The 24,671-nt window shown below is 38.8% G+C and overlaps 1 protein-coding gene across 1 annotated transcript; it reads left to right on the top strand.

Moving 5' to 3' along the window:
- Positions 1–11,260: 11,260 nt before the first annotated feature.
- pthlha (parathyroid hormone-like hormone a) lies at positions 11,261–22,072 on the top strand. The gene is made up of 3 exons (XM_063004046.1): positions 11,261–11,367; positions 19,594–20,127; positions 21,987–22,072. Exons 1-2 carry the CDS (start codon positions 11,261–11,263, stop codon positions 20,102–20,104), a joined length of 618 nt encoding a protein of 205 aa, XP_062860116.1. The 3' UTR covers positions 20,105–20,127; positions 21,987–22,072.
- The last annotated feature ends 2,599 nt before the right edge of the window (positions 22,073–24,671 follow it).

Here is a 24,671-nt window from a genome sequence, read left to right as displayed (position 1 = left end):
CTTTCAAAATTCTCCACATATTCTCTATTGGGGACAGGTCAGGACTGCAGGCAGGCCAGTCCAGTACCCGTACCCTCTTCTTCCACAGCCATGTCTTTGTAATGTGTGCAGCATGTGGTTTTGCATTGTCTTGTTGAAAAATGCATGGACGTCCCTGGAAAAGATGACGTCTTGAAGGCAGCATATGTTGCTCCAAGGTCTCAATGTACTTTTCTGCATTAATGCTGCCATCACAGAAGTGTAAATTACCTTTGCCAAGGGCACTGACACAGCCCCATACCATGACAGACCCTGGCTTTTGGAGTTGTTGCTGATAACAGTCTAGATGGTCCTTATCGTCTTTGGTCCGGAGCACACGGCATCCATTTTTTCCAAAAAAAGACCTGGAATGCTGATTCATCTGACCACAATACACGTTTCCACTGTGTGATGGTCCACCCTAGATGCCTCCGAGCCCAGAGAAGTCGACATCGCTTCTGGACTTGGTTAACATATGGCTTCTTTTTTGCACAGTAAAGTTTTAAGTGGCATTTGTGCATGTAACTCTGTATTGTAGTGCTTGACAAAGGTTTGCCAAAGTAATCCCTGGTCCATGTGGTTATATCAGCTATTGTTGACTGGCGGTTCTTGATGCAGTGCCATCTGAGGGATCAAAGATCACGGGTGTTCAGCTTAAGCATGTGCCCTTGGCTTTTATGCACTGAAATTCCTCCCAATTCCTTGAATGGTTTAATGATATTATGCACTGTAGAGGGAGAAATATGCAAATCCCTTCCAATATTTATTTGAGGAACATTTTACAAACTAAATAATGATGTGATTAAAAACAGTGATGTCAACAGGTGATTGTAATCAGGAGGAATTTCAGTGAGTAAAGGCCAAAGGCACAATGAAATGAAGCTTGTGCAGACAAAACATGAAATGTCTTGGGTTCAAACTGTCTGCAATCAAATTAAAGTCAAAGTAAATGTAAGGAACACTGCATGTTTTGTTTTATTTGCATTTTCCATACTGTCCCAACTTTTCTGATTTTGGGTTGTATGTTAGGTATAATATACAGTAGTAAAATGCAGTAAAAAGCAAATTCTGTGATTTGTTCAATTTCTTGAAGGTTTAACAAATGTAGAAAGAAAAGAAAAGTTTTTATTGATTAATGTCATTGTAAATATAAACTTAGATATACTTAAATTTAAAATTTGATTCTTGCAACACACTCCAAAAAGTTGGTACAGAGGCAAAAAAGTAATAGAACATTCAAGTTAGATGCATTTCACAATATGCAGGTGAATTGGTAACAGGTGAGGGAATAATTGGGTATAAAAGAAGCGTCGTGGCTCAGTTCTGGATTTTAATTTTAATTTAGTGTCTCACTGATTTCTTTTTTATAATATTGTAAAAACATTCAAGGAATTCAGATAAATCTCAGTCCGTGTAGGGCATGGCTGCACACCACTGTTGAATGTGCATGACCTTTAAGCTCTCAAACGGCATTGCATGAGAAATCGTTATTGAACTGTGATAAATACAGCCACATGGGCATAAGAGTACTTCAGAAAAGCATGTAACACACTGCTGCATCAAGAAATGAAACCTGACACTTTTATACAAAGAAAAAGCCAGACATCAATTCTATGCAGAGAGGTCTTTGAGTTCTCTGGGCCCTAGCTCAACTCTAATGGTCCAAAAGTAGTGGAAACATGTTCTGTGCTCAGATGAGTCCACAGTTTAACTTATTGTTTAGGAAAAACTGACATCAGGTTTTCTGTGGCAAAGCTGAAAAGGACCATCTAGACTGTTATCAGTGAAAGGTGCAAAAGCCAACATCTGTCTTGTTATGGGGGTGCATCAGTGCCCATGTTTTAAGGTACCATTTATGCAACTTTTCCAAAAGAAGTTGATGATTATTTCAGCAAGATTATGCCAGGCTTCATTCTGTATGTGCTACAACAGCATGGCTTTGTAGACACAGAGTGCATGTGCTGAACTGGCCTACCTGCAGTTCAGATCATTCTTCTATTAAAAATGTATTGTTCATCATGGAGAGAAGAATCAGAAGATAATGACCATGGACTGTCAAGTCAAGTCAAGTCAACTTTATTTATATAGCGCTTTTTACAATATACATTGTCTCAAAGCAACTTTACAAAATCCAGGACCAACAGATACAAAAACCCCTGTTGAGCAAGCCGAGGGCGACTGTTAAGCAGCTAAAGTCTTGTAGCAAGCAAAAATGGACAAAAATACCACTTGCAAAAGGAAAGATGATGGAACACAGGGGTAAACACATCTCTGTCCCAATTTTTGGAGGGTTGCAGGCATCAAATTTTAATTGGGTTTTTTATATATGCAAAATACTGTAGAATTAAGTTGATAATTGTAAACACTGGAAATCTTTTATTTGTACTTGAATCAGTTAAAAATATACTAGAAAATAAATCAAATTATAAAGATTCTTCTTTAATGCAAATTTTCTGGAAATAGTTTGTACAAACGAAGATGAATATTACTTTCCTTCTTCTCATACGCTTAGAAGGGAAAAGATAAGAAGTTTGGCTTATTAGATACTACGCTTAATTGATATTAAAGGCAATGAGCAACTGCTATGTTGCAAGCAAAGCTTGCCAGGTCCAGATTTATTCTGCAAAATTTTATTTGTCTCTGTGGACAAGGGTTTATTTACTTATTTATTTATTTGTCAAGGTATTATTTAGTCTCACTTACTCACTTTCTTAACCGCTTATCTAATTAGGGTTGCGGGGGGGGGGCGTGCTGGAGTTTATCCCAGCTTTTCAATGGGCGCAAGGCACACAGTAACATCCTGGACGGAGCGCCATTCCATCGCAGGGCAGACACACATACACACACCTATTCACCTATAGGGCAATTCAGTGTCTCCAATTAACCTGACTGCATGTTTATTTTTTTTTTTTTTTTTTTTATTTAAATATCAGCATAACACCTATTTTAGAATATAATCACAATGCTGCTCACAGCTTTAGAACATGAAAAAAGACAAAATATAAGACATAAAAAAATGTTATTCTCTTCATCAGGATTACACCATTTACCTGCATTAAATGGCATAGCATCTGTATTACCACTGTTAACCTATTTTAAAACTTGTCTTTATTTAAAATGGCTTACTTCTTTAAATATTACAACTTAATAATACTTTTTTTTTTAATATAATTAAAAAAAATACAATTTACCTAAATCTCACACTTTATGCAAAGTGTTTTGTTTTAAACCTGCCTATGGCATTTCTAAATGAGCATGTCTTTCTTCTGTGCTGGCAGTCCAGTTGAAAGGAATTTCATGACTTTCCTTGATGTCGTTATGAATGGGATACTTACAGTAAAGCAACTATGCAAAATCAGTGTAACATCATTTTAACAATCTTCAGAGCAAGAGGTTTAGAGCAAGATGACTCACATTTCTGGGAAATCAGAACAGTGCTGCTTAAGTCAATGTATATTCAGACAAGAAATAATTATGTTATAACCATCATAGCATTTCTACTTATTTTACAGTAGTAAACAATATTTGAAATACTGTAATAAGAGTAAGTAATCAGAAACATTTTATTTTTTTTACATTCATATTTAGTTACCATTATATCCTGAACGGGGTTAAAGTAAGTACAGTAAAACTGGGTGCATGATGGCTCCCCACTCCACCTTGGTGGTTCTGTCTACCAGCCCAGGGGTTTGTTTTGATATCAGTTCATTAAGATTCTTTGCATGCTGGTAGATCCTTAATGTGAAGAGACAAAGGGCAGCTTTATAGCATTTGTAATTACAACATCCAGTGACCTGAAGAGGACAAATATTCAGATAAATCAAATCCACACAACATTCCATATACCTACTGACAGTAAGAGAAGATTACAAATACTAACAGCTTACCAAGACCTAGTAGTTCTGTGGTACCAGGTCCTCCTGATGACACTCCTGGCACTCTTGCAGTCATGTCTGTTACTATGCCACTACGCCAAAGCAACATTTTATTTACTGTAGGAAAACATCTGCAATAGTTTACAAAAGTCATGTCAATGCTGTACATGAGCAACGGTTTTCATGGCAGATCTGAGCTGTTTTGGTGAATGTTTTGTGTGCTTCAGGACATAAGCCAACCATTTTTAAGGAGGCGATGTGCTAATCCTGGACAAGCTCTCAAAAGCCGCTGGATTATTCACTCTGATGATGGGTGGATCCGACTGGCTTCTTCAACAGCACTGATTAAAGCAGAACAGGGAAAAGGGTAGGAGGATAAAAAGTAGCCCCATGGTTATGGTCAGCAAAGACTTTGACTAGGATGCTGTCCTTTTCTAACCTCTGAAAAGCCTCTTTATCAAATACAAAAATAACAGCGAATGGGTACAACGCTGGAAAGAACTTCAGTGCCCGTATACTGACCTTGAATGACTGCTGTTAAAACCTCAGGAACTCATCCCAGCTACTTTAGGTTCTCACACCAAAAAAGCAAAAGCCCGCAAAAAGCTCGTTTTTAAAGTCCTGGATAGAAGACAGAAGGAAGTGCTTGAGCGCATTATGTTCAGTTAGAGGGCGAGCCTGGCCCAGTGCCCCATCAGAATGCTTAGGTATCTTTCCAGCTAAGTTACACAGAAAAGTAAGAATGTTTCCTATAAACAGTTGCCAAACTCAAAGCAAGCGGCTGCGTGTCCGGCTCACCTTAGCTAGTTTAATACGTGGGAGTTCAGGCCGAACCTATGAAGCTGTGTGGGTTGCTGTAAATGTAACTTTCCAGGCGTGATTATATCAATGACAAAGATGTATGATCCACACTGGATTTTATGGCTGTTGCCTTTTAGGTAAACATGGCAACCCTGTAACACCAAAAAAGTAAAAACAACAGTGTGACAGTGTCTAAACTTGATCGGTCTATTATTTCCTATTCCTCCATGTTTTAGCAATTGTTGTAATATTTTAAAATCAATATCTGACTAAAAGAAGAAGGTGATAATTGTCAAAAAACAGCAACATGTTTTGCAGTATAATGAAAGTATTTTATAAGTATATCTCAGTTTATTTGGAAGATGGGGTCTAAGAACAGAGTTATCCATTATATGGCGTACCTGGAGAAGAAATGGTTAAGAGCCTTGTTTAAGGGCCCAAGAGTTGCTGCTTGGCAACTAAACTTCTGAGCTACCACTAGTGGTGGGCGGATCGGTCCAAATATCGATAGGATCGATACCAACGTTGGTATTGGAATCGGATCGATACTAACGTGATGGGTTCGATACTTTCATTTCAGTTTTTTCTCCGCTACATTTAATACGTTCCTCCCATTTTATCAAAAAGTAGACATGTGTGTGTGTGTGTGTGTGTGTGTGTGCAAACACCGCTCTTTCACATCTTACAAGCACACTTTGCTCCACTGTGTTTTATTGTCGTGCCGTCACGTGACTAAGAGACACTGAGAGAAAATACACATAGCAGTAAGTGAAAGGCAGAGAGAAAAAGTGGATATTTTCAGTCAGTTAATTAAAAAAAGAGTTTTAAAGTTTTAAAACATTTGCTCTTCAGTTATAATGTTGTACTGTACTTTGTTTTAAGCCAGAAAAGAAGTGCAGTGAAAGGAATAAATGTAGTTTTATTATATTATTGTTTATGAACAAAAACCTTTTACTGAAAAAAGAATTGATGTTATTTAATATTTTTGTGTACTTTATTTTACAAAAAGCCAGAGAGTGCAATGAGAGGGGGGTTTCTGAACAAAAACCCCAGACTTCGTTAAAGTTTATTACATTAATAAAATTACTTTTTATTCGCCTAAAACTGTAGTGGGTTTTCACATGCACATGATTAACTAATTAACACAAAATCATTTAGTCCTCAAAGCATATTGATACATTCACCTCATAAATCATGACACACTGCTCTTCCCTACATGAAAGTAAATAAGCTGCTTTATAAGTAAAAAGTATCGGTATCAGTATCTGCGATACTGGCCCTGTGTTTACTTGGTATCAGATCGATACCGAATTTTGCAGTATCGCACACCACTAGCTACCACTGCTCTGCCGAATATTTGCCCTAGTTTTAACAGCAAAATGATTCTATTTAATTGTATAATTAAAACAAATTTTCATTTCAACCTCACTGCATATACAGATGGTTCACAATTTAAAGAAAGAACCAACATTTAGTAACCACTAACCACCAGAACACTGATACTGTACTGAAAGGGTAGACCACCATTATTTCAAAAAGATATTCCCTTAGTTGGTCTTTTGTCAGTGGTGATTATGATGATGTCTAGTACTTTCCTACATGGACAAAATTTGTTCCAAGACATATTTATTCTTGTGTATTTGTTAATGTAACCCAAAATAAACATGGCATTTCAGTTTTCAGAGGCTTTTTGATATCACAATTGAAAAAAATTTTTTTATTACCAATTCATTCAAAACGAATGATTTTGAATCTGAAATATATTTTGATCTGAAATATAAAACCCCTCTGTGAATTAGCATTGTTCTCTGGAATTTCTTTGACAGGTTTGAAACTAAAGCTCATGCTGCTTGTACAGTTAAGAATAGAGCGAGGAGTTTAGAATGAAAACTGTTTTGAAAACCTGGCAATAAAGGTTGACAGTGGTCTGCAGTTATGTTTCAATCACACACATGAATTTGGCACATACAAAAGCTGTCAAGCTATATCAAAGGCGAAAGTGGGATAAAGAAAGCTTGTGCAGTTTAATCCTCAATCCTAATGTTAGTAGCATTGAGGATTAAACACTTTGCTGCTATCAATTACACTTGTCTTACTGTTTATTTATTTCTTATAAGATATAATAATGAACTCAATAGTGGTGCAGAATGCTGTGTTGGTGCTGTAGACCAGGATCCTGTGTTCAATCTTTAAGATTTGGCATGTTTTGCCTGGTACAATGTATAATTTTTTTAGGTACTCTGTTGTCCTTTCACATTTAAAATAAAAAGCAATATGTAAAGAGGCTGCTCTTAATAATCCCTTAAAGGTAATGAGCTTTATTTAGTAAGTATGAGATTTCCTAGGATATGAAAAGATAATTTAAAAGCTGCATTTTGTGTTTACCTAGGTTGTTTTTACCTTATACACTGATCAGCCATAACATTAAAACCACCTCCTTGTTTCTACACTTACTGTCCATTTTATCAGCTCCACTTACCATATAGAAGCACTTTGTAGTTCTACAATTACTGACTGTAGTCCATCTGTTTCTCTGCATGCTTTGTTAGCCCCTTTTTCATGCTGTTCTTCAGTGGTCAGAACTCTCCCAGGACCACCACAGAGCAGGTATTATTTGGGTGGTGGATCATTCTCAACACTGCAGTGACACTGACATGGTGGTGGTGTGTTAGTGCGTGTTGTGCTGGTATGAGTGGATAAGACACAGCAGCGCTGATGGAGTTTTTAAACACCTCACTGTCACTGCTGGACTGAGAATAGTCCACCAACCAAAATTATCCAGCCAGCAGCACCTGGTGGGCAGCGTCCTGTGACCACTGATGAAGGTCTAGAAGATGACCAACTCAAACAGCAGCAACAGATGGGCGATCGTCTCTGACTTTACATCTACAAGGTGGACCAACTAGGTAGGAGTGTCTAATAGAGTGGACAATGAGTGGACACGGTATTTAAAAACTCCAGCAGCGCTGCTGTGTCTGATCCACTCATACCAGCACAACACACACTAACACACCACCACCATGTCATTGTCACTGCAGTGCTGAGAATCATCCACCACCTAAATAATACCTGCTCTGTGGTGGTCCTGTGGGGGTCCTGACCATTGAAGAACAGGGTGAAAGCAGGCTAAACAGTATGTAGAGAAACAGATGGATTACAGTCAGTAATTGTAGATTTACAAAGTGCTCCTATATGGTAAGTTGAGCTGATAAAATGGACAGTGAGTGTAGAAACAAGGAGGTGGTTTTAATGTTATGGCTGATCAGTGTATATAAAATTTAAAGTTAAATAATCTGACACATTTAAATGAAACTAATTAGCAAAAATAGAAGAACTCGGCTGAAGGGCAAGTACTTTTTCACAGCACTGGATTGGCACAGTGCGGCAACAGGAATTTTGTTGGTGCCACACTTCTTCAGCGAAATGGGTTTTGTTTCTCATCTTTCACCTTCCAAAAACATGCCAGAATGTGCATTGGCTGAGTGTGAATAAATAAAAAAGAGTGTGTTTTGCTCTCTGATGGACTGCCGCCTTGTTCAGGGCTCCAGCGTACTTTGTGGCTAGTGTTCCCAGCATAGGTTCTGGACCTAGTATGTTCCTCATCAGGATAACATTTTTTATGAGAATAAATGATTGAATAAATAATAAACAATACTTATTATAATTAATTTAGAAACAAATATAGAATAAAAACATCTTGAAGCGTCAATCATATACTTTAAAATACACAAAAGCATAAAAGAAGTGTCCTGGGATATAAGAATATAATGACCCTGTAAAATCATAGCTTGAACTGTAGTTGTAAGGTTTCAGGTACCTTTGATAGACTGTCCTATGGACCTATTCATTATCCATGTTAACAATTTATACTAGGGTTGGGAGAAATGTGTGAAAGAAATATTATCATGCAATTAATGGCTCTCTGGTCTCTTATATAAGTCACTGGTGAACATAAAGAAATATAGCCCAACAACCCCAGCATGCTCATTTTTAATGAGCTCTACCATGTCTCTGGTCTGTTAGTGCAGTTTATCACATACACTTAATTGGCTAGTTGGGATGTAAAGAATGCTGTGAATTTCCTTCAAGGATGCCTCCAGGGGTCCTCAAACATGTGGCTGCATCTACTGTACTTGCTGATGTGTAAGACCTTCACTTCTAAAGTTGCCAACCCATCCGGATTGTCCCTGAATCTCCAAGTTACTGACTTATGGTCAGTCTGGTATAGATTTTGTAATAGTTGAAATTGTATACATAAATAAAGCCATGGTGGGTGCCATACAACAACGTGTGTCCTGGGGTCCTAAGTTTAATTCTAAATTTAAAATCTTGGGATAAGACTTTACAGAAGATTGAAGGCTGCTTTAATAGGAATAGGAATCTACACCGATCAGCCATAACATTAAAATCACCTCCTTGTTCCTACACACATTGTCCATTTTATCAGCTCCACTTACCATATAGAAGCACTTTGTAGTTCTACAATTACTGACTGTAGTCCATCTGTTTCTCTGCATGCTTTGTTAGCCCCCTTTTCATACTGTTCTTTAATGTTCAGGACCCCCACAGGACCACTAAAGAGTAGGTATTATTTGGGTGGTGGATGATTCTCAGCACTGCAGTGACACTGACATGGTGGTGGTGTGTTAGTGTGTGTTGTACTGGTGGAGTGGAGCGAGTGGATAAGACACAGCAATGCTGATGGAGTTTTAAAACACCTCACTGTCACTGCTGAACTGAGAATTGTCCACAAACCAAAAATATATCCAGCCAACAGCACCCCAAAGGCAGCGTCCTGTGACCACTGATGAAGGTCTAGAAGATGACCAACTCAAACAGCAGTAATAGATGAATGATCGTCTCTGACTTTACATCTACAAGGTGGACCAACTAGGTAGGAGTGTCTAATAGAATGGACAGTGAGTGGACACAGTATTTAAAAACTCCAGCAGCGCTACTGTGTCTGATCCACTCATACCAGCACAACACACACCACCTAAGTAATACCTGCTCTGTGGTGGCCCTGACTGTTGAAGAACAGGGTGAAAGCAGGCTAAAAAAAAAGTATGCAGAGAAACAGATGGACTACAGACAGTAATTGTAGAACTACAAAGTGCTTCTATATGGTAAGTGGAGCTGATAAAATGGACAGTGAGTGTAGAAACAAGGAGGTGGTTTTAATGTTATGGCTGATCGGTGTACGTTAATAATAATAATGTATTTATTTATCTACTGTACTGTGTTGCATTGTTAACTACTGTTTGTTAAAATTGGTCACATGATACAACCAACATTTTTACATTGAATCAGTACAGTTTCACATGTGTTAACCACACAGGTCTCTGTGTAAAAACACTACACACCACTCGTCTCTCATGTACAGCTGAAATGCTGCTTGGGCGCCACCTTCTTGCCACATCTGGGCTTTCTTTTTTCTCTTCAAACATCCACATACATGTTTAAGTCCTACACAAGGACTGACTTATTGTGAGGGCTCCCCAAGTCCTAACCTCCCCTCCCACTCTTCCTCTCTTCCTTTCCACCTCTCCCTCCATCCCTCCCTCCCTGTCTCTCTCACTCTGTTACCCCTCCTTCTCACCCCTCCCTCATTCCCTTAACCTGCACACAGACAGTTGTTGAAACTTTCCCATCACTGTACTGGTCCATAGGCTTCTCTATAACAGTCTGGAGCTCAGCCTCAGGCAGCAGAGCAAAAGAGACTAGCTTCCTGAGACCACCTGGAGAACACTCTCGTTTACTTTGTTGGCTAACACGGCACTTTGGGATTCCTCTCTGGCTTCTGGCGTTCGTCTCAGTTCTGGTTGAATTACAGCTAAACTTTAAAAAAGTTTGTTGGAGATAAGAGGTGACAAATACACAGGACTAGTTCATTTCTTTTATTTTTTATTTTGGAGAGCTGATGGTGAGAACTTTTCTCATCAGAAAAAGAACATTACCATCTGGATTCACCTGAGTTTGCTTTGCCAGTTTTTTTTAGTTTGATTTGCTTTTTTCCAATCACCCTTCTGGACACTTTGAAAGAACACTGATCAAGTCCCGAGGAGGACAGAATTGAGAGGACACTCTGAGACATCGTTGTGGGGAGAGTAAGTTCAGGGTGTGGGAGTTCATGTCTGTATGGTTCTTCAGTCAGCTGAACTAGATTTTTGTTAAGTTTTGTTGTGGGCCAAAAAAATGTGAGGGAATCCTTAAACATGCTGGACTGATTTGAGTTAAACCAGCGCTGTAGCCGTTTAGTCTGTCCCTCCCAACTCATGTTCTCAGGCGGCACCATGTGAGGTGCGGGAAAACCAGGATCATTAATAATGTTCTAGTCAAAATAATTTTTTTTTCATTGTTTGTTTATATTTATCTGCTCAATATAGTAACGTAACACGATGAACAACCGTGGGCGGAATTTACATTTCCAATTACACTGCCAAGTTTACCGATCATGGTTTAGAAAAGGAGAAAATTAATAACTTATGCAGCAGCATGTGACATCTGAGCTTTATTTAATGTCTGAATGAATGACATGGTTTTTGTTGTGAACACAGAACCGGAGGATGTTGTGTTCAAGGAGGATTCTGCAACAGTGGTGTTTGGCTGTGTTTTTACTGTGTTCTCCCGTGCCACACTATGGCAGGCCCATCGATGCCCTCAGCAACAGAATGTAAGTGCATTCAATTGTTTGCATTGAAAAGCTTTCATTCTTTAATTAAAATGTATAGTTAGTATGTATGTTAAAAAGTATATGTCAAAACAAAATCAATAAAAATCTATATTATTATTGTTGTTATTAATAATAATAATAATAATAAGTATTGCCAATATTTACTAAAAATGATGAAGTAGTACTTTATCAGATTTTATACAGATTATATCACTGGTTTTGATTTTTCGCTTGCTTACAGTGAGTCATTTGTTATCTGATTTCACTGTAAATTGAGTCACTGTTATCAGTTTTGGCTTTGATTAAGTTTTGATGATATCAGGACATCAACTATTCAGTTATTTTACCTAAAATCAAAATTACAGTTGGCCCTTCATATTTATGGGGATTGGTTTTAGGAATCCTTGCACAGACCAAAATCTACCAATGCTCAAGTTTCTTATATGAAATAAAGTATTTGCATACAACATATGCTTATCCTCCTGTATACTTTAAAACATTAGTAGATTAATTAGAATGCGATGTTACGTACATGTTATGTAAATGTGTTATGTACTGTATTATTTAGGAATGAATAACACGGGGAAAAAGTCTGATTGCTATAAAGTGCCTACAGTGCCAGTTTAGTAAGGCGGCAAGATGTGTGGCACTGTAGGTAAGTGATTAGACGTAGTTACTTGAATCTTCTGTTAAAACATTAGACGGATCATCTATGTTGATAAAACCAGATTCCAAATGCAGACATTATGGAATTTCCATATTTTTTATTAAATATATATTACAATTTATATTTTGTTTCAATATGTGAATGCGTCCCGTGAGTGCATATACTAAACTAAACTAATAATTAATAAACTATAAGGCAAGCCGTAGCCTAGTGGTTAAGACACATGACTAGTAATGCAAAGGTTACTGGTTCAAGCCTCACCACTGCTAGGTTGCTGCTGTTGGGCCCTTGAGCAAGGCCCTTAACCCTCAGTTGCTCAGACTGTATACTGTAATGTAAGTCGCTTTGGATAAATGCGTCTGCTAAATGCCAAAAATATAAATGTAAACTATATAGTACTGTAAGGTAAAGGTAATGAAATGATATGATGGTCCATCATAAGCAGCTAACACAATTTAAAGCCCACTGTCATATATTTTACAAATGTTTACAGCTGTGCTAGATGGATGTAAGACTATTATTTTAAAGAATAATTGCTCCGTTAGCGTTTTGGTAATAGTCGTGTAGAGCACCTTTTATTACTGTTTTTTAACTGTGTTGAAATCTGATGATTTTGAAATTCCTGTATTTAATTTATATAATTTTAATTCAATACATATAGTTTTGTTACATATAGTGCTTTGGCTATGGGGGGCATAGAACACTCCTACCTCACATCTATTTAATCAAATGTTAGTTGTTAATGGAAGGGTGGTTACAGCACTACTTCTATCACCTGTTAAAGAGTGAGAGAGTGAGGTGGGTGGCTGTACCAGACTGGAAAATGTGCTCATTTGGAGATCGTGCTGGGAGATGTTTTCATAGCGAGCGGCCACCTGTATATTTACTTGGGGTGGGGGGGATGTTCACCTCGACGGTGAGCCAACACTCTCCACCTCTCCAGCTCTCTCACTATGCCAGTTACCCATCACCCTATGTTCCTCCTGCCATAAGGGGCTCGCTGTCTGATAAAGATGGGGGGGGGGGGCTATGGAGAGAGAGCTAAGGTGTAGAAGAGAGAGTGCTGATGCTGGACTAGGCGACGGCCCAAGCTAAACGCACTCTCCTGCTGGAGTACATTATGCCGTGCAGACCAAACCCCCTTTCATGTCCAGCGCGCCCCTGACCAGGGCCCTGGATGCAAAACATGGTTCTGGAGAGCTGTTCACTTTGGAAAGCTAATCTCACGGAAGGCTTGTGCACTCTTTGGCCCCTGCCTGTGCCTGCTGAACCTTTCTGAGTGGGTTTTAACGAAGCATGAGTGAATATGTCAATGTTACTGCATCCTATGAGTGTTCTTTTACTTATGTTTAATGTTATGAATGTGCCTCATAAATGGCTTTAACAAAGCACAGACAGATTTGTGCTCATGATAGTTGGATGGATGTATTTGAAGGGCTGATACAGGCGACTTTTCGCATGAAATAGCAGACACACTCAGAGACAGGCTGACTCCGCTGTGCGCTCTGACTGAGGTCGTTTTCATAGTTTCGGCATTACAGGGAGGATCTGTTGGAGCTGTCGTGTTGATGCAGGATTGAGCTCTAGGCTGATTCATACGTCTGCGTCTGTGTCTGTGTGTGGTCTGTTCTGCCATACACCCCCAGTTTAAAACATGTTTGTTTATTGGGGGTGGAGAATGGTGACTCGCTGGATGAGTCCATGGCTTTAGCCATTCATTGCACTCTGTAATGATGTGTGTGTCTAGTTGCCAAAGACTGTGATGCATCATTTGATCTTTGACCTGTAAGCCTAAACAGGCTTTTCTCATTCCTCAGACACCTACACTGAACAAACTTTTCTCCATAGGAAATGATCCACTAGTTGCTCATGATGTATCTATTAATCAGCAGTAATCACTCCCTGAACAATGCCTCCCATTCAGTAAATATCAGTGCATTTACAGATTCAGTCTATTCCAGGGTAATCTGACAAGCTCAACCCTTTGCTCCCAATCATAATCTCTAAAGGGCTGAACTCCTGCTCATGCAAGGGATAGTATCACGTCGAGTCAGTTGGAGCCAAACAACACAGGTCTTCTTTCATCAGGATCCACTCAAGAGCTTTTATCTCTGTACAAGCTCTCAAGTCATCCAAAAAGTATATAACGATCTTATGCTGACAAGTCAGCCGACTTAATGATCTGCCATTGAGCACAATGCCTCCTACTGGAGTTTAGACTGGCTTAGTACCAAGTACTTGCAAAGTTGAAACACATACAAGGCAGAGATTTCTGAACGTGCGAGGCCGATTAGAGGGCACTCTTCGCTCTGCTGTGTTTTTTCAAATAACACAGATAACATCTTCACATCTTTAGGTGGACCTCTAAGTAACAGCTAGACAGATTTCATGCACCTTCTTGATTGCCACACCCTCTCTCACTGCACTTCAGAGAGCGTTTGGGCTGAGTGGATAAACAAATACAGTTCAAATTCAAAAATTAATGTCAATAAAATATAGTGTGGGTTTGCTCTGGTAGCACAGTGGTCTAATACTCTAGCTCACCACCACAAAACCTCATGTTCTACTCTTAGAGGTTCCGCCAGCCTGGTCAAGGAATTCTGTGTTTGAGCGATGAACCTATTTGCCACCTCAACAGTGACACCTACTGTCTGGTTGAGAGACAGAGGAATACAGACAGCATAGCTTGCCACTGTCTGGTAAAAAGAAGCAGCTGGTGGCTACACACATGTCAAAGGAGGCATGTGCTGCCCCATGGCCTTCCACAGCCAATATCGGTGTTGTGCATGTAGAAGTCACAAGTGCCAGCTCTGTCAGTTTGTTCTCATCAATCGGGGCGGGGGTCAGCACCAGTAGGGAGGAAGCATAACGCAATTGGGTAAAAATTGGACGCGCTAAAAAAATCATGGGGAAAAGGGAGAAAATGCATAAAAAAAAGAAATCACAAGTGCAATTAATACTATAATATCATGTAAATGTTTGGCATGGTTTTTAAATTCGCTATTATTAGTTATTATGACTGGCTACAGCTAACTTTAGTGTCAATATAAACAGAGCTGGTTTGACAGCAGCCATTAAAATGCACTTTGCCAAGATTGGGTTGAAAACTCAAACTGTCACTTAATGTTGGGGTTTAGTCTGGATAATCTGATGTAATCCAGAAATCACAAAAACAAGTCTGCCCTGAATTAAGAGCTGCTGATATAGTGATAAGTGGCAGTATAAGTGGCAGTCACTGAATGCCATCTAATATTACCATCTAAGGGCAGTGAGCAAAATGTCACTGGTGCAAATCCCACCACTGCCAATTTATTATCTCTATATACATTCCTGTATGTACTAGTAAAACATTGTATTCAGTCACAATTGTAAGTTGCTTTGGATAAAGCCATCTGCTAAATGATGAAAATAAAATGCTATGTAGACGGTGGTCTCCAACCATTCCAACTTTACTTAAGTGATGCAGTTAAACTAGACCTATTTATGTGAGCACAGAGTGATCATCAGCCACAGTCAAAATTACTTAAAAAAATAAAGTCAAGTCAAAGTCAAAAAATTTAAGGCCAGGGCACCCAGGTGGCACAGTGTTATATTCTGCCAGCACACCAACGCAGAGATTCTGAACTCCTCGGTTCGAAACTCAGCTCAGCGCTATCTAGTGGGCATAATTGGCAGTACCTGCAGCAGACACGGTTCTGCTATGGCGGGATGACTGGACTATGTGGGTGGGGTCTTTAAACGCTGTGTAAGGACCCCGATTGGCAGATAGAAAGGCGCCTGTGCAGAGTGCATAGGTGAAAAAGGGTTCCGCAAAGGGCTGCATGGTCGGAGGAGGCGTGAGCAGCAATATACCCACCTCGACTGCAATCAGGGATCCCCCAGCAGCGGATGACAAATTGCCTATGCTACATTGGGAGAAAATTAGAGAAAATGCATAAATAAAATAGAAAAAATAGAAGGCCATGACACAAAGCTTTCTACAGAACCAAGTTAACATTTATTTGAGCTGCATAATTTCAAAAAGTAACAATAAATTTATGGGCAAAAAAATAGGTTCTAATTATTTAATTTTAAAAGTGTCTTTAAATAGACCGCCAATACATACATAAGTGAATGTAAACTTTGCTCTTCAAGTAGATTCATGTAGATTTTCTTTAATTTCAGAAAAGTCATGTAAACACACTTTTAGCTGCTCATCTTACACTGTTTTTGAATTACTTAGTGCCCATATAAATCATTATGTAACCACATGTTTCACCATCTAAAGAACACGAAAAACATGAAGGGCAAAAAAAGCTTTGAGTAATGTTTTATGTGATTTTAAAACTGTATTTTTAATAAACTCACTCTGTAATTAAACTGTTGGCATAATGAATGAAATTTAAAAAATGCAATCCTTTTGTCTAATGCTATAAAGTTATAAATTATTTATAAGTCCTTGTGAAAGTCTTCAGATGCTGTAGAAGCTAAAAGTCAGACAATTCAAAAATAATGTCCCTGCAAATAAAAACATCTTAATAACACAAACGGCTGTTTAATATTACTTATATCAGATTGTTATAAAGTTTGTGCATTATTGTTCTGTTCTGATGATTTAGTAAATGTTTTAATAATTCAAAACATTTTATTAATTTAAATCATGGTTACTGTCCATCGCTTTAAAAATTAAAATATAGAATATTTAATAGTACCAAATGTCAGTCATATTTAGGAGTTGCCACAGCAGATCTGGTCCACATGCCCAATTTGGCACAGTTTTTATGCCAGATGCCCTTCCAAATGCAACCCTCCTAGTTTTATCTGGGCTTGGGATCGACATTGAGATCGCACCTCCCAATGAAGTGCACCTCCCAATGGCTAGACTGTTTTGACAGTCTCCCCACCCTTCAGACATTAGCCAGTCATGTCCATGCAGACGCCCAACAAGTTGATAGCACGGCAAATCGAACCCCGGATCCTCTGATCTCAGTGGTAGTGGCCTGGCATACTTTATTGCTGTGCCACCCGAGCACCCATTAATTAATTCTATAATAATTTACAATACTTTACTTCTAAACTTCAGTTCACATTAATTTACATATAAACTTCCTTATGGACAAAACAAAGCTTTGGGGAAAATAAACTGGAATTTCCAAAGAAAGGAAAACATGTACTGCAGGAAATTCTCTTTCAGATCAGTTTCCCTTGAGGAGAAGAGATTCAAGGGAAATGGCTATATTTACACCATTACAAATTCTGCAGTTTGATGTACTGAATAAATGAATAAAAACAGGTTGTAACAGGACAGACAGAATTAGCTGGCACTTACCACTTGACTGTTAGGATTCAAGCAGACCGAAGTGAGTTTGAAGTCGAGGTGACAGAATCGTGAATGGTTACATAATGTAGTGAACTATTAGTGGGGAGATAATGTTGAGACTTATTGTATAACTTGTGCAAATAGGGACTAGGATGCAATTTGGGATTCAATGCTCAGGTTATGGTCCACACTGTTGTATGGATATATACACTGATCAGCCATAACATTAAAAAACACCTCCTTGTTTTTACACTCACTGTCCATTTTATCAGCTCCACTTACCATATAGAAGCACTTTGTAGTTGTACGATTACTGACTGTAGTCCATCTGTTTCTCTAAATACATTTGAACCTGCTTTACCCTGTTCTTCAATGGTCAGGACCACCACAGAGCAGGTATTATTTAGGTGGTGGATCATTCTGAGCACTGCAGTGACACTGACATGGTGGTGGTGTGTTAGTGTGTGTTGTGCTGGTATGAATGGATCAGACACAGCAGCGCTGCTGGAGTTTTTAAATACCGTGTCCACTCACTGTCCACTCTATTAGACACTCCTACCTAGTTGGTCCACCTTGTAGATGTAAAGTCAGAGACGATTGCTCATCTATTGCTGCTGTTTGAGTTGGTCATCTTCTAGACCTTCATCAGTGGTCACAGGACGCTGCCCATGGGGCGCTGTTGGCTGGATATTTTTGGTTTGTGGACTATTCTCAGTCCAGCAGTGACAGTGAGGTGTTTAAAAACTCTATCAGCTCTGCTGTGTCTGGTCCACCCATACCAGCACAACACACACTAACACACCACCAACATGTCAGTGTCACTGCAGTGCTGAGAATTATCCACCACCCAAATAATACCTACTCTGTGGGGCCTGACCATTGAAGAACAGCATGAAAGGGGGCTAACAAAGCATGCAGAGAAACAGATGGACTACAATCAGTATTATTCAGTATTATTTATTGTTTAATTATAACATTTTATATATCTTTAATATCTGCTTCATACTGATCATGGATTAGGAGATTCAGTTTCTCAGTCACTTACACCTAAGGGCTTTTTAGTGTAACTAATCTATTGTGTGTGTGTGTGTGTGTGTGTGTGTGTGTGTGTGTGTGTGTGTACATAACTTAAGAGTCAATCCAATGTACCCAGGAAATGTAGCAAGATGAAACTCACTAAGGCAGGTGAAGAACATGCAAAACTCCTCACTAAGAGTGCCTGTAGGTAATAATGCAACCCAGGTTCTCAGGGGCCATTGTTGCTGTGTGGCTCCCACTTTACCTGCTATACCACTGTGCATACAGTGATGGTTTATTTTAGACATCCAAGCTTTTGTCCTGACGTGACCAGGTCATCCCCTATTCACTACTTATTTTGTACTGCCACCTACTGGTTGATCTGGTCTGGCCATGCTAGTTTCACAATATCTGCTGAGCAAAGCGGGTATCTGACCCACCAAGGCACTCTGTGAAAGAGTGAATATTATAAAAGAGTCCTAAATTACGCTTTACTTTGGCACATTACATGCAACAGCTCGTGTTATGGGTAATTATTTCAAGACACTTGGACCGTGTGCCCAGTATCAAAAAGTGCATACGACAGCAACAGGTTTTTCGTCTTGTTGAAGCTGTGAACCGTCAAAGTTACTAACGCTTCCAAATTATTTAAATTGAGACACACTGGCACCATTAATTAGAATTACTGCAAAATGGGTTTAGACTGTCTGTCGACATTTTAATCCTGTTTCCTCTTGACAAATGGTTCGGTGTGATTATTGGCTTTTGCTGTTGCACAGGAATGCACAGCTCAAGACAGCTCTGATGTACTATGTGTAAAACTCTGAGTCAACTCTAAAAAGTGTGTCTAAAAACAGTTGAAAACCCTGCGACCCCCTGACAGGTCCTTCCATGGCCCAGTGCTTTTATATCATCACTCTATGATTTATTATGGTTAGATAGAGGGATCTGGAACTGTTACATCTTTTGGGAAAAGGCAGAACAAGTCAGGATCAAGGCAAAAGACCAAGTTTTACAAGGCCTCACTGCTTTTTTGTGTGGACAAATGCACCAGGTTTTGTGTTTGAAATACATTTATAATTATTCCAAAGTTGACACGCAACCTTCATGGATTACATATATATTACATTAGATCATTTAAATAGACACATTTATTCAAAAAGACCTCGTAAAATTAAGCAATTCAGTCTCTTGGTGTCTCTTTATTCATAGTCATTTAATTTTCTTTCTCTATTTCTTCCAGTAAGCGGTCAGTGACACATGCCCAGCTGATGCATGACAAGGGCCGGGCCCTGCAGGACTTCAAGCGCCGCATGTGGTTGCAGGAGCTACTGCATGAGGTTCACACAGCCGAGATCCGTGAGGTTCAGCAGCGCGGAGGAGTCAGTGGTGGTGGAGGTGGGACCATCAACACGGGCGTTCCTATTGCTGTGGGCATGGGTATCAATTTGAGCTCGGGTACGTCCCATCCGAAGCCTGCTGGTGGCACCAAAAGCATGCCAATTAGTTACGGCCCAGAAGATGAGGAGGGCACCAACCTGCCTCAAGAGACCAACAAGTCACAAACATATAAAGATGGAGCACTCAAGGCTAGTGGGAAAAAGAAGAAGAAAGGGAGAGCAGGGAAGAGAAGAGAAGGAGAGAAAAGAAAACGGCGGGCCCGTTCACTTAGTAGGCTGATGGTCAACGAACCGGGCAGTGGCTTCCACCTGGAGTGGCGAGTACACACAGCACAGCGAGCTGCGCTGCACTAGAGCACTGTCAGACTCTGACAATGGTAAATATTCTAGTCCTACTCTTTTTACACTCTTTTTACTTTTTACAAAGCACAAAAAATTATAATCATGTAATGAATATAATGGTTTATAATGATCAGATTGTTTATTCTCTAAATTTTGTATCGTTTTTATACAATGTACAATCAGCCAAGACATAGGTAGACAGATAGATAGATAGATGGGTGGATGGACGGACGGACGGACAGACAGACAGACAGACAGACAGACAGACAGACAGACAGACAGACAGACAGACAGACAGACAGATAGATAGATACCTTATTAATTCCGACGGAAATTAAGGTAATGCACGGTAGCACAGCAGGTAGTGTAGGAGCCTTGGGATCTGGGTTTAGCTCTTGTTCCCTGTTACTGTCTGTAAGTGTCCATATTCTTCCCATGTCCCATGTGAGGTTTTTCAAGGCACTCTGGTTTTCCACCAACTGGCAGTAGGTGGATCGGACCTTTTAAATTGCCCTAGATGTGAGTACATTAGTGAATGGGTGATGGCTGATCCCCACCAATAGATTCTTGCATTGTGCCCACTGCAGTAATATTCCTGTATTACGCAGTAGGATAATTCTCAAGAATCAAAAACTAGAAAGTGCCTATAAGTGTTTAGCCTTTTCTAAAGCTATTTTTACCTTAATCCTAACCCTTAATCCAAAAATGTTTTAAAGATTCTTTAAGTTGCCAAAATATTTAAGTCATTGCTGTCTAATAGTTTTTACTTCAGAAAAATGAATTTAGAATATATAAGTGAAGAGAATTTTGGTCTATATAGATTTTCCTTCAGACCACCATCCCCTGCCTCCATGTCCCCATCACTATACAAATACATACTATACAACTACATGCGCACACACACTTACTACGCATCTTACTAAGCATACTTAAGCACTTTCGCTTAGAGGAACTTTGCTGAGTGAAAGTAGAAGGATCTACTGGGCTTCTGTTGGCTCAGGGCAAGGTGTTTCCTCCACCTTACTGCAAATACATGTACTGATTTATCTGAAAATGTACACAATACCAAGAAGGAAGCAGTAAGTCTTTAACTCGAACATACAGTACATACAGTAAAAAAGTACACAAATAAATTACTGACTTTTGTAAATTTGCATTATACAGCTATTCTGTTTTACAGTTAAAGTGAATAAAATGCAGTTTTCACAAAGTTGAATTAGTTCATCTGGACACAAGTTTGTTGTAGCGATATGTTTCGTCACTCATCCAAGTGACTTCTTTAGTCTGAGCTGGTGGTGAATAACCCAACCTTATATGCAGACAGTTTGCATAACGACCGATCACTGCCCATTGCATAACAATGAAACCAGTGATCAGGTCCATATACAAATCACAATGACCTTGATTAATTACAATGGTCATGTGTGCCTTTCACATATGATTTGGGTATAGCTCCTATCACGGCGTTGTAAGATGGTGAGAGATGTACTCTCAGCCCCCCCCTTCAGGGATGGTCGTTCCCTCTTCACATAATTCATAATTAATGGTCATTGTGATTTGCATATGGACCTGTTCACCGGTTCCATTGTTATGCAATGGGCGGTGTTTGGTCATTATGCAAATCGTCTGCGTATAAGGTTGGGGTATTCACCACCAGCTCAGACTGAAGAAGTCACTTGAATGAGTGACGAAACGTATTGCTACAACAAACTTGTGTCCAGATGAACAGATTCAACTTTGTGGATTTGTGTACCTGGATTACTAAGCATGCATCAAGAAAATGCAGTTTTGTGGTATCCAGTATCTTGTATTTACAGCTGTGCCTTCATTGTGATATAAATACTGTAATTTCCCTGAACTAAACCTGATATTATTTCTCATTTTTGTCTTTCAGATCTTTAAGGACATTATACATGGACCCCTAAATGTTCATGTTGCAGTATTTACTGTAATAATGATGATTTGGGAAGTGATAGGGAAATATTTATTGTTTGTAAATATACTTCATTCACCAGGCTAGTGATAAAAGACTAATAAAATAGTTATTTTGTTATTTTTATTTTTTATTTTGTTGCTCTGTGAGGCTACAGATTTTGATCTATGTGAGTAGTTTGCATTATTCTTTTTTCCTTTTTATTATATATATATATATTATTTTTTGTTAGGATTATGCCAGTTATCATTGTCAGATTTGCAGTAATTTATTTTGTTTAAACTGTATATTTATTTTGTAAAGGTTTCAAGGTGCTGCTGACCTATATTTTTGTACCATAATGCACTTTAGATATAAATATATAGTAATGTTGGTGATTGATTAATTTTGTGGTTATTTGAACGAAGAATGCAACAGCCATTTATTTTAAGTCTAGTTATGTTTTTTTTTTTGTATTTGTTTATTTTTTCTTGCTTGGCATCTACTTTACATTGTTCATAATTAATGTTATGAGGTTTTTTTTGTTTCCATGCTGCTTATGTGGATGTCACCCATTACATTTGCAGATCAAATGGTGTCTTTTCTTTTACGCAGCTTTAATTGTACATAAATGGCACACAGCTCTTGATGGAATCTTTTTCTTTGGCACTTGCACTGAGTAAATAATCCTATATTGAATGGATTAAACATGGTCAACCTGCATCGTCCTGCATCCTCTGTGTGTCTGTGATTATATGTGTGTGTGTGTGTGCGTGTGTGAGTAGATCAATATGAAAATAGTGGTGTAAAATCTTATCCACCATGGACTGGTGTGGCTTGCTGATTTTTTAGCCTGGCCCTTTGTGAATATGATTAGTCACCCACACGTGGTTATAAAGCAAGCATATAAAACGTAAAGTTGGTTATATATAAACAAGGGACAATATACCCTTCTAACATAATGTTTATGCTGGTATTCAGCATTTACATCTCATTTCAAAAAATAGCTAATGTTTACCACTTTCCCTCTTACATGTTCACAAACTACACATATAATACTCTTATCATTTAGATAGATAGATAGATAGATAGATAGATAGATAGATAGATAGATAGATAGATAGATAGATAGATAGATAGATAGATAGATAGATAGATAGATAGATTAAAGCTGAAAGTATTAAAATGCACAAGTATTATTGTACAGCACTATGTAATTAAATAAATAAAATAAGAAATGTAGTATGTAATACAAAAAAACTATTAAAAAGTGTCAGACTTAGGGCACTTTTTGTATCTCCAGCTGGCCTGATTACATGTCTTCGGACTTGTGGGAGGAAAACGAAGCACCTAAAGGAAACCCATGTTGACATGGGGAGAACATGCAAACTCCACATAGAAAGAATCCTTGCCGTCCAGCTGTGGAATCAAACCCAAGCCCTTCTTGCTGTCAGGAAACAGCACTACCCACTGTGCCTTCATGCCACCAACTGTAAAGTCAAATAAATGAATAGATCAGTTTATTCATTCAATCATTAAATTGAATGTTTTTTTTAAATATTTTGTTTATGCATTTTCTCCCCTTTTCCTCCTAACTTTTCAGCGCGTCCAATTACCCGATTGCGTCATGCTTCCTCTCCACTAATGCCGACCCCCGCATTGATTTGAGGAGAATGAAGCTAACCCATGCCCCCTCAGACACGTGGGCAGCAGCCATATGCATTTTGTCACCCACACTAGGCGAGTGCATATATGCGAATCAGCCTTGTGTATGGAGAGACACATCCTGATCTGCACTCTTTCCTCACCTCTGTGCAGGCGCCATCAATCAGCCAGCAAAGGTCGTAGTGCATCAGTTACAAGGAGTCCCTATCCGGCTTAATACCCCACCCCTATATGAACAACAGGCCAATCGTTGTTCATGTGGCTGCTCAGCCCAGCCGGCAGGCAGAGCTGAGACTTGATAAAATTTATTTGAGATCCCAGCTCTGGTGTTCCAGCATGTGTTTTTACCGCCACCTGAGTGGCTTAAAGTGGCATTTTAAACTAAAAAAAGAGGGGGCAGACTTTTTGAGATTAAGTCTCAGCGGTGGTATCAGCCTGGTTTGGCATTTAGCAGACACCGCTAGACATGTCTGAAGAAAGGCCTGATTAGAAATTCCCTTATTGTCTTTTCAACAACAATTCTGAACATCTGGTAAAGGTGTAGGTACATAACAGGGATGTCAAGACTACAGCCCGTGAGCCAATTACCATTTTTGAGCCAGCTCAAAAAGTATTTTAGAAATAAAATTAAAGTTGGCCTGCTGTTACGCAGGTTTTAAAAAAACAGCTTGTACTGTTTGATCTATCGTATGAATTCCTTCAACTGAAAACATTATCCCTGTAATGCCACTTTTATATCTACATTATCATATATTTTGTTCTGCCTTGGTGAAATTCTGCAGATTTCACATTCTTTAATTCTGTATTCATGTCTGATTATTGTAACCTACTGAATACCAACCAAAAACCAAACCTACATAAATTAGGGAAGGTTTTGTTTAAATAAATGTGAAATTAACTATATCAGATGTAGAAAATATATGAATGTGGAATCAGTGTGTAAGTTACATTAAATTTGATTACTTTGCCTTTCACCACAGTTGCTAAATGGTTCATAAATGG

This window comes from Trichomycterus rosablanca, chromosome 1, assembly GCF_030014385.1.
Source record: "Trichomycterus rosablanca isolate fTriRos1 chromosome 1, fTriRos1.hap1, whole genome shotgun sequence".
Classification (NCBI taxonomy): domain Eukaryota; kingdom Metazoa; phylum Chordata; class Actinopteri; order Siluriformes; family Trichomycteridae; genus Trichomycterus; species Trichomycterus rosablanca.
The sequence above is the reverse complement of the archived record's forward strand: the minus strand, read 5'-3'. Positions and strand labels throughout refer to the sequence as shown.

Bases quoted from the DNA above. Each gene is read 5' to 3' on its own strand.
- pthlha (XM_063004046.1), top strand. From the start codon at position 11,261: ATGTTGTGTTCAAGGAGGATTCTGCAACAGTGGTGTTTGGCTGTGTTT. The intron at 11,368-19,593 runs GTAAGTGCATTC...TATTTCTTCCAG, and splicing joins GATGCCCTCAGCAACAGAAT to TAAGCGGTCAGTGACACATG.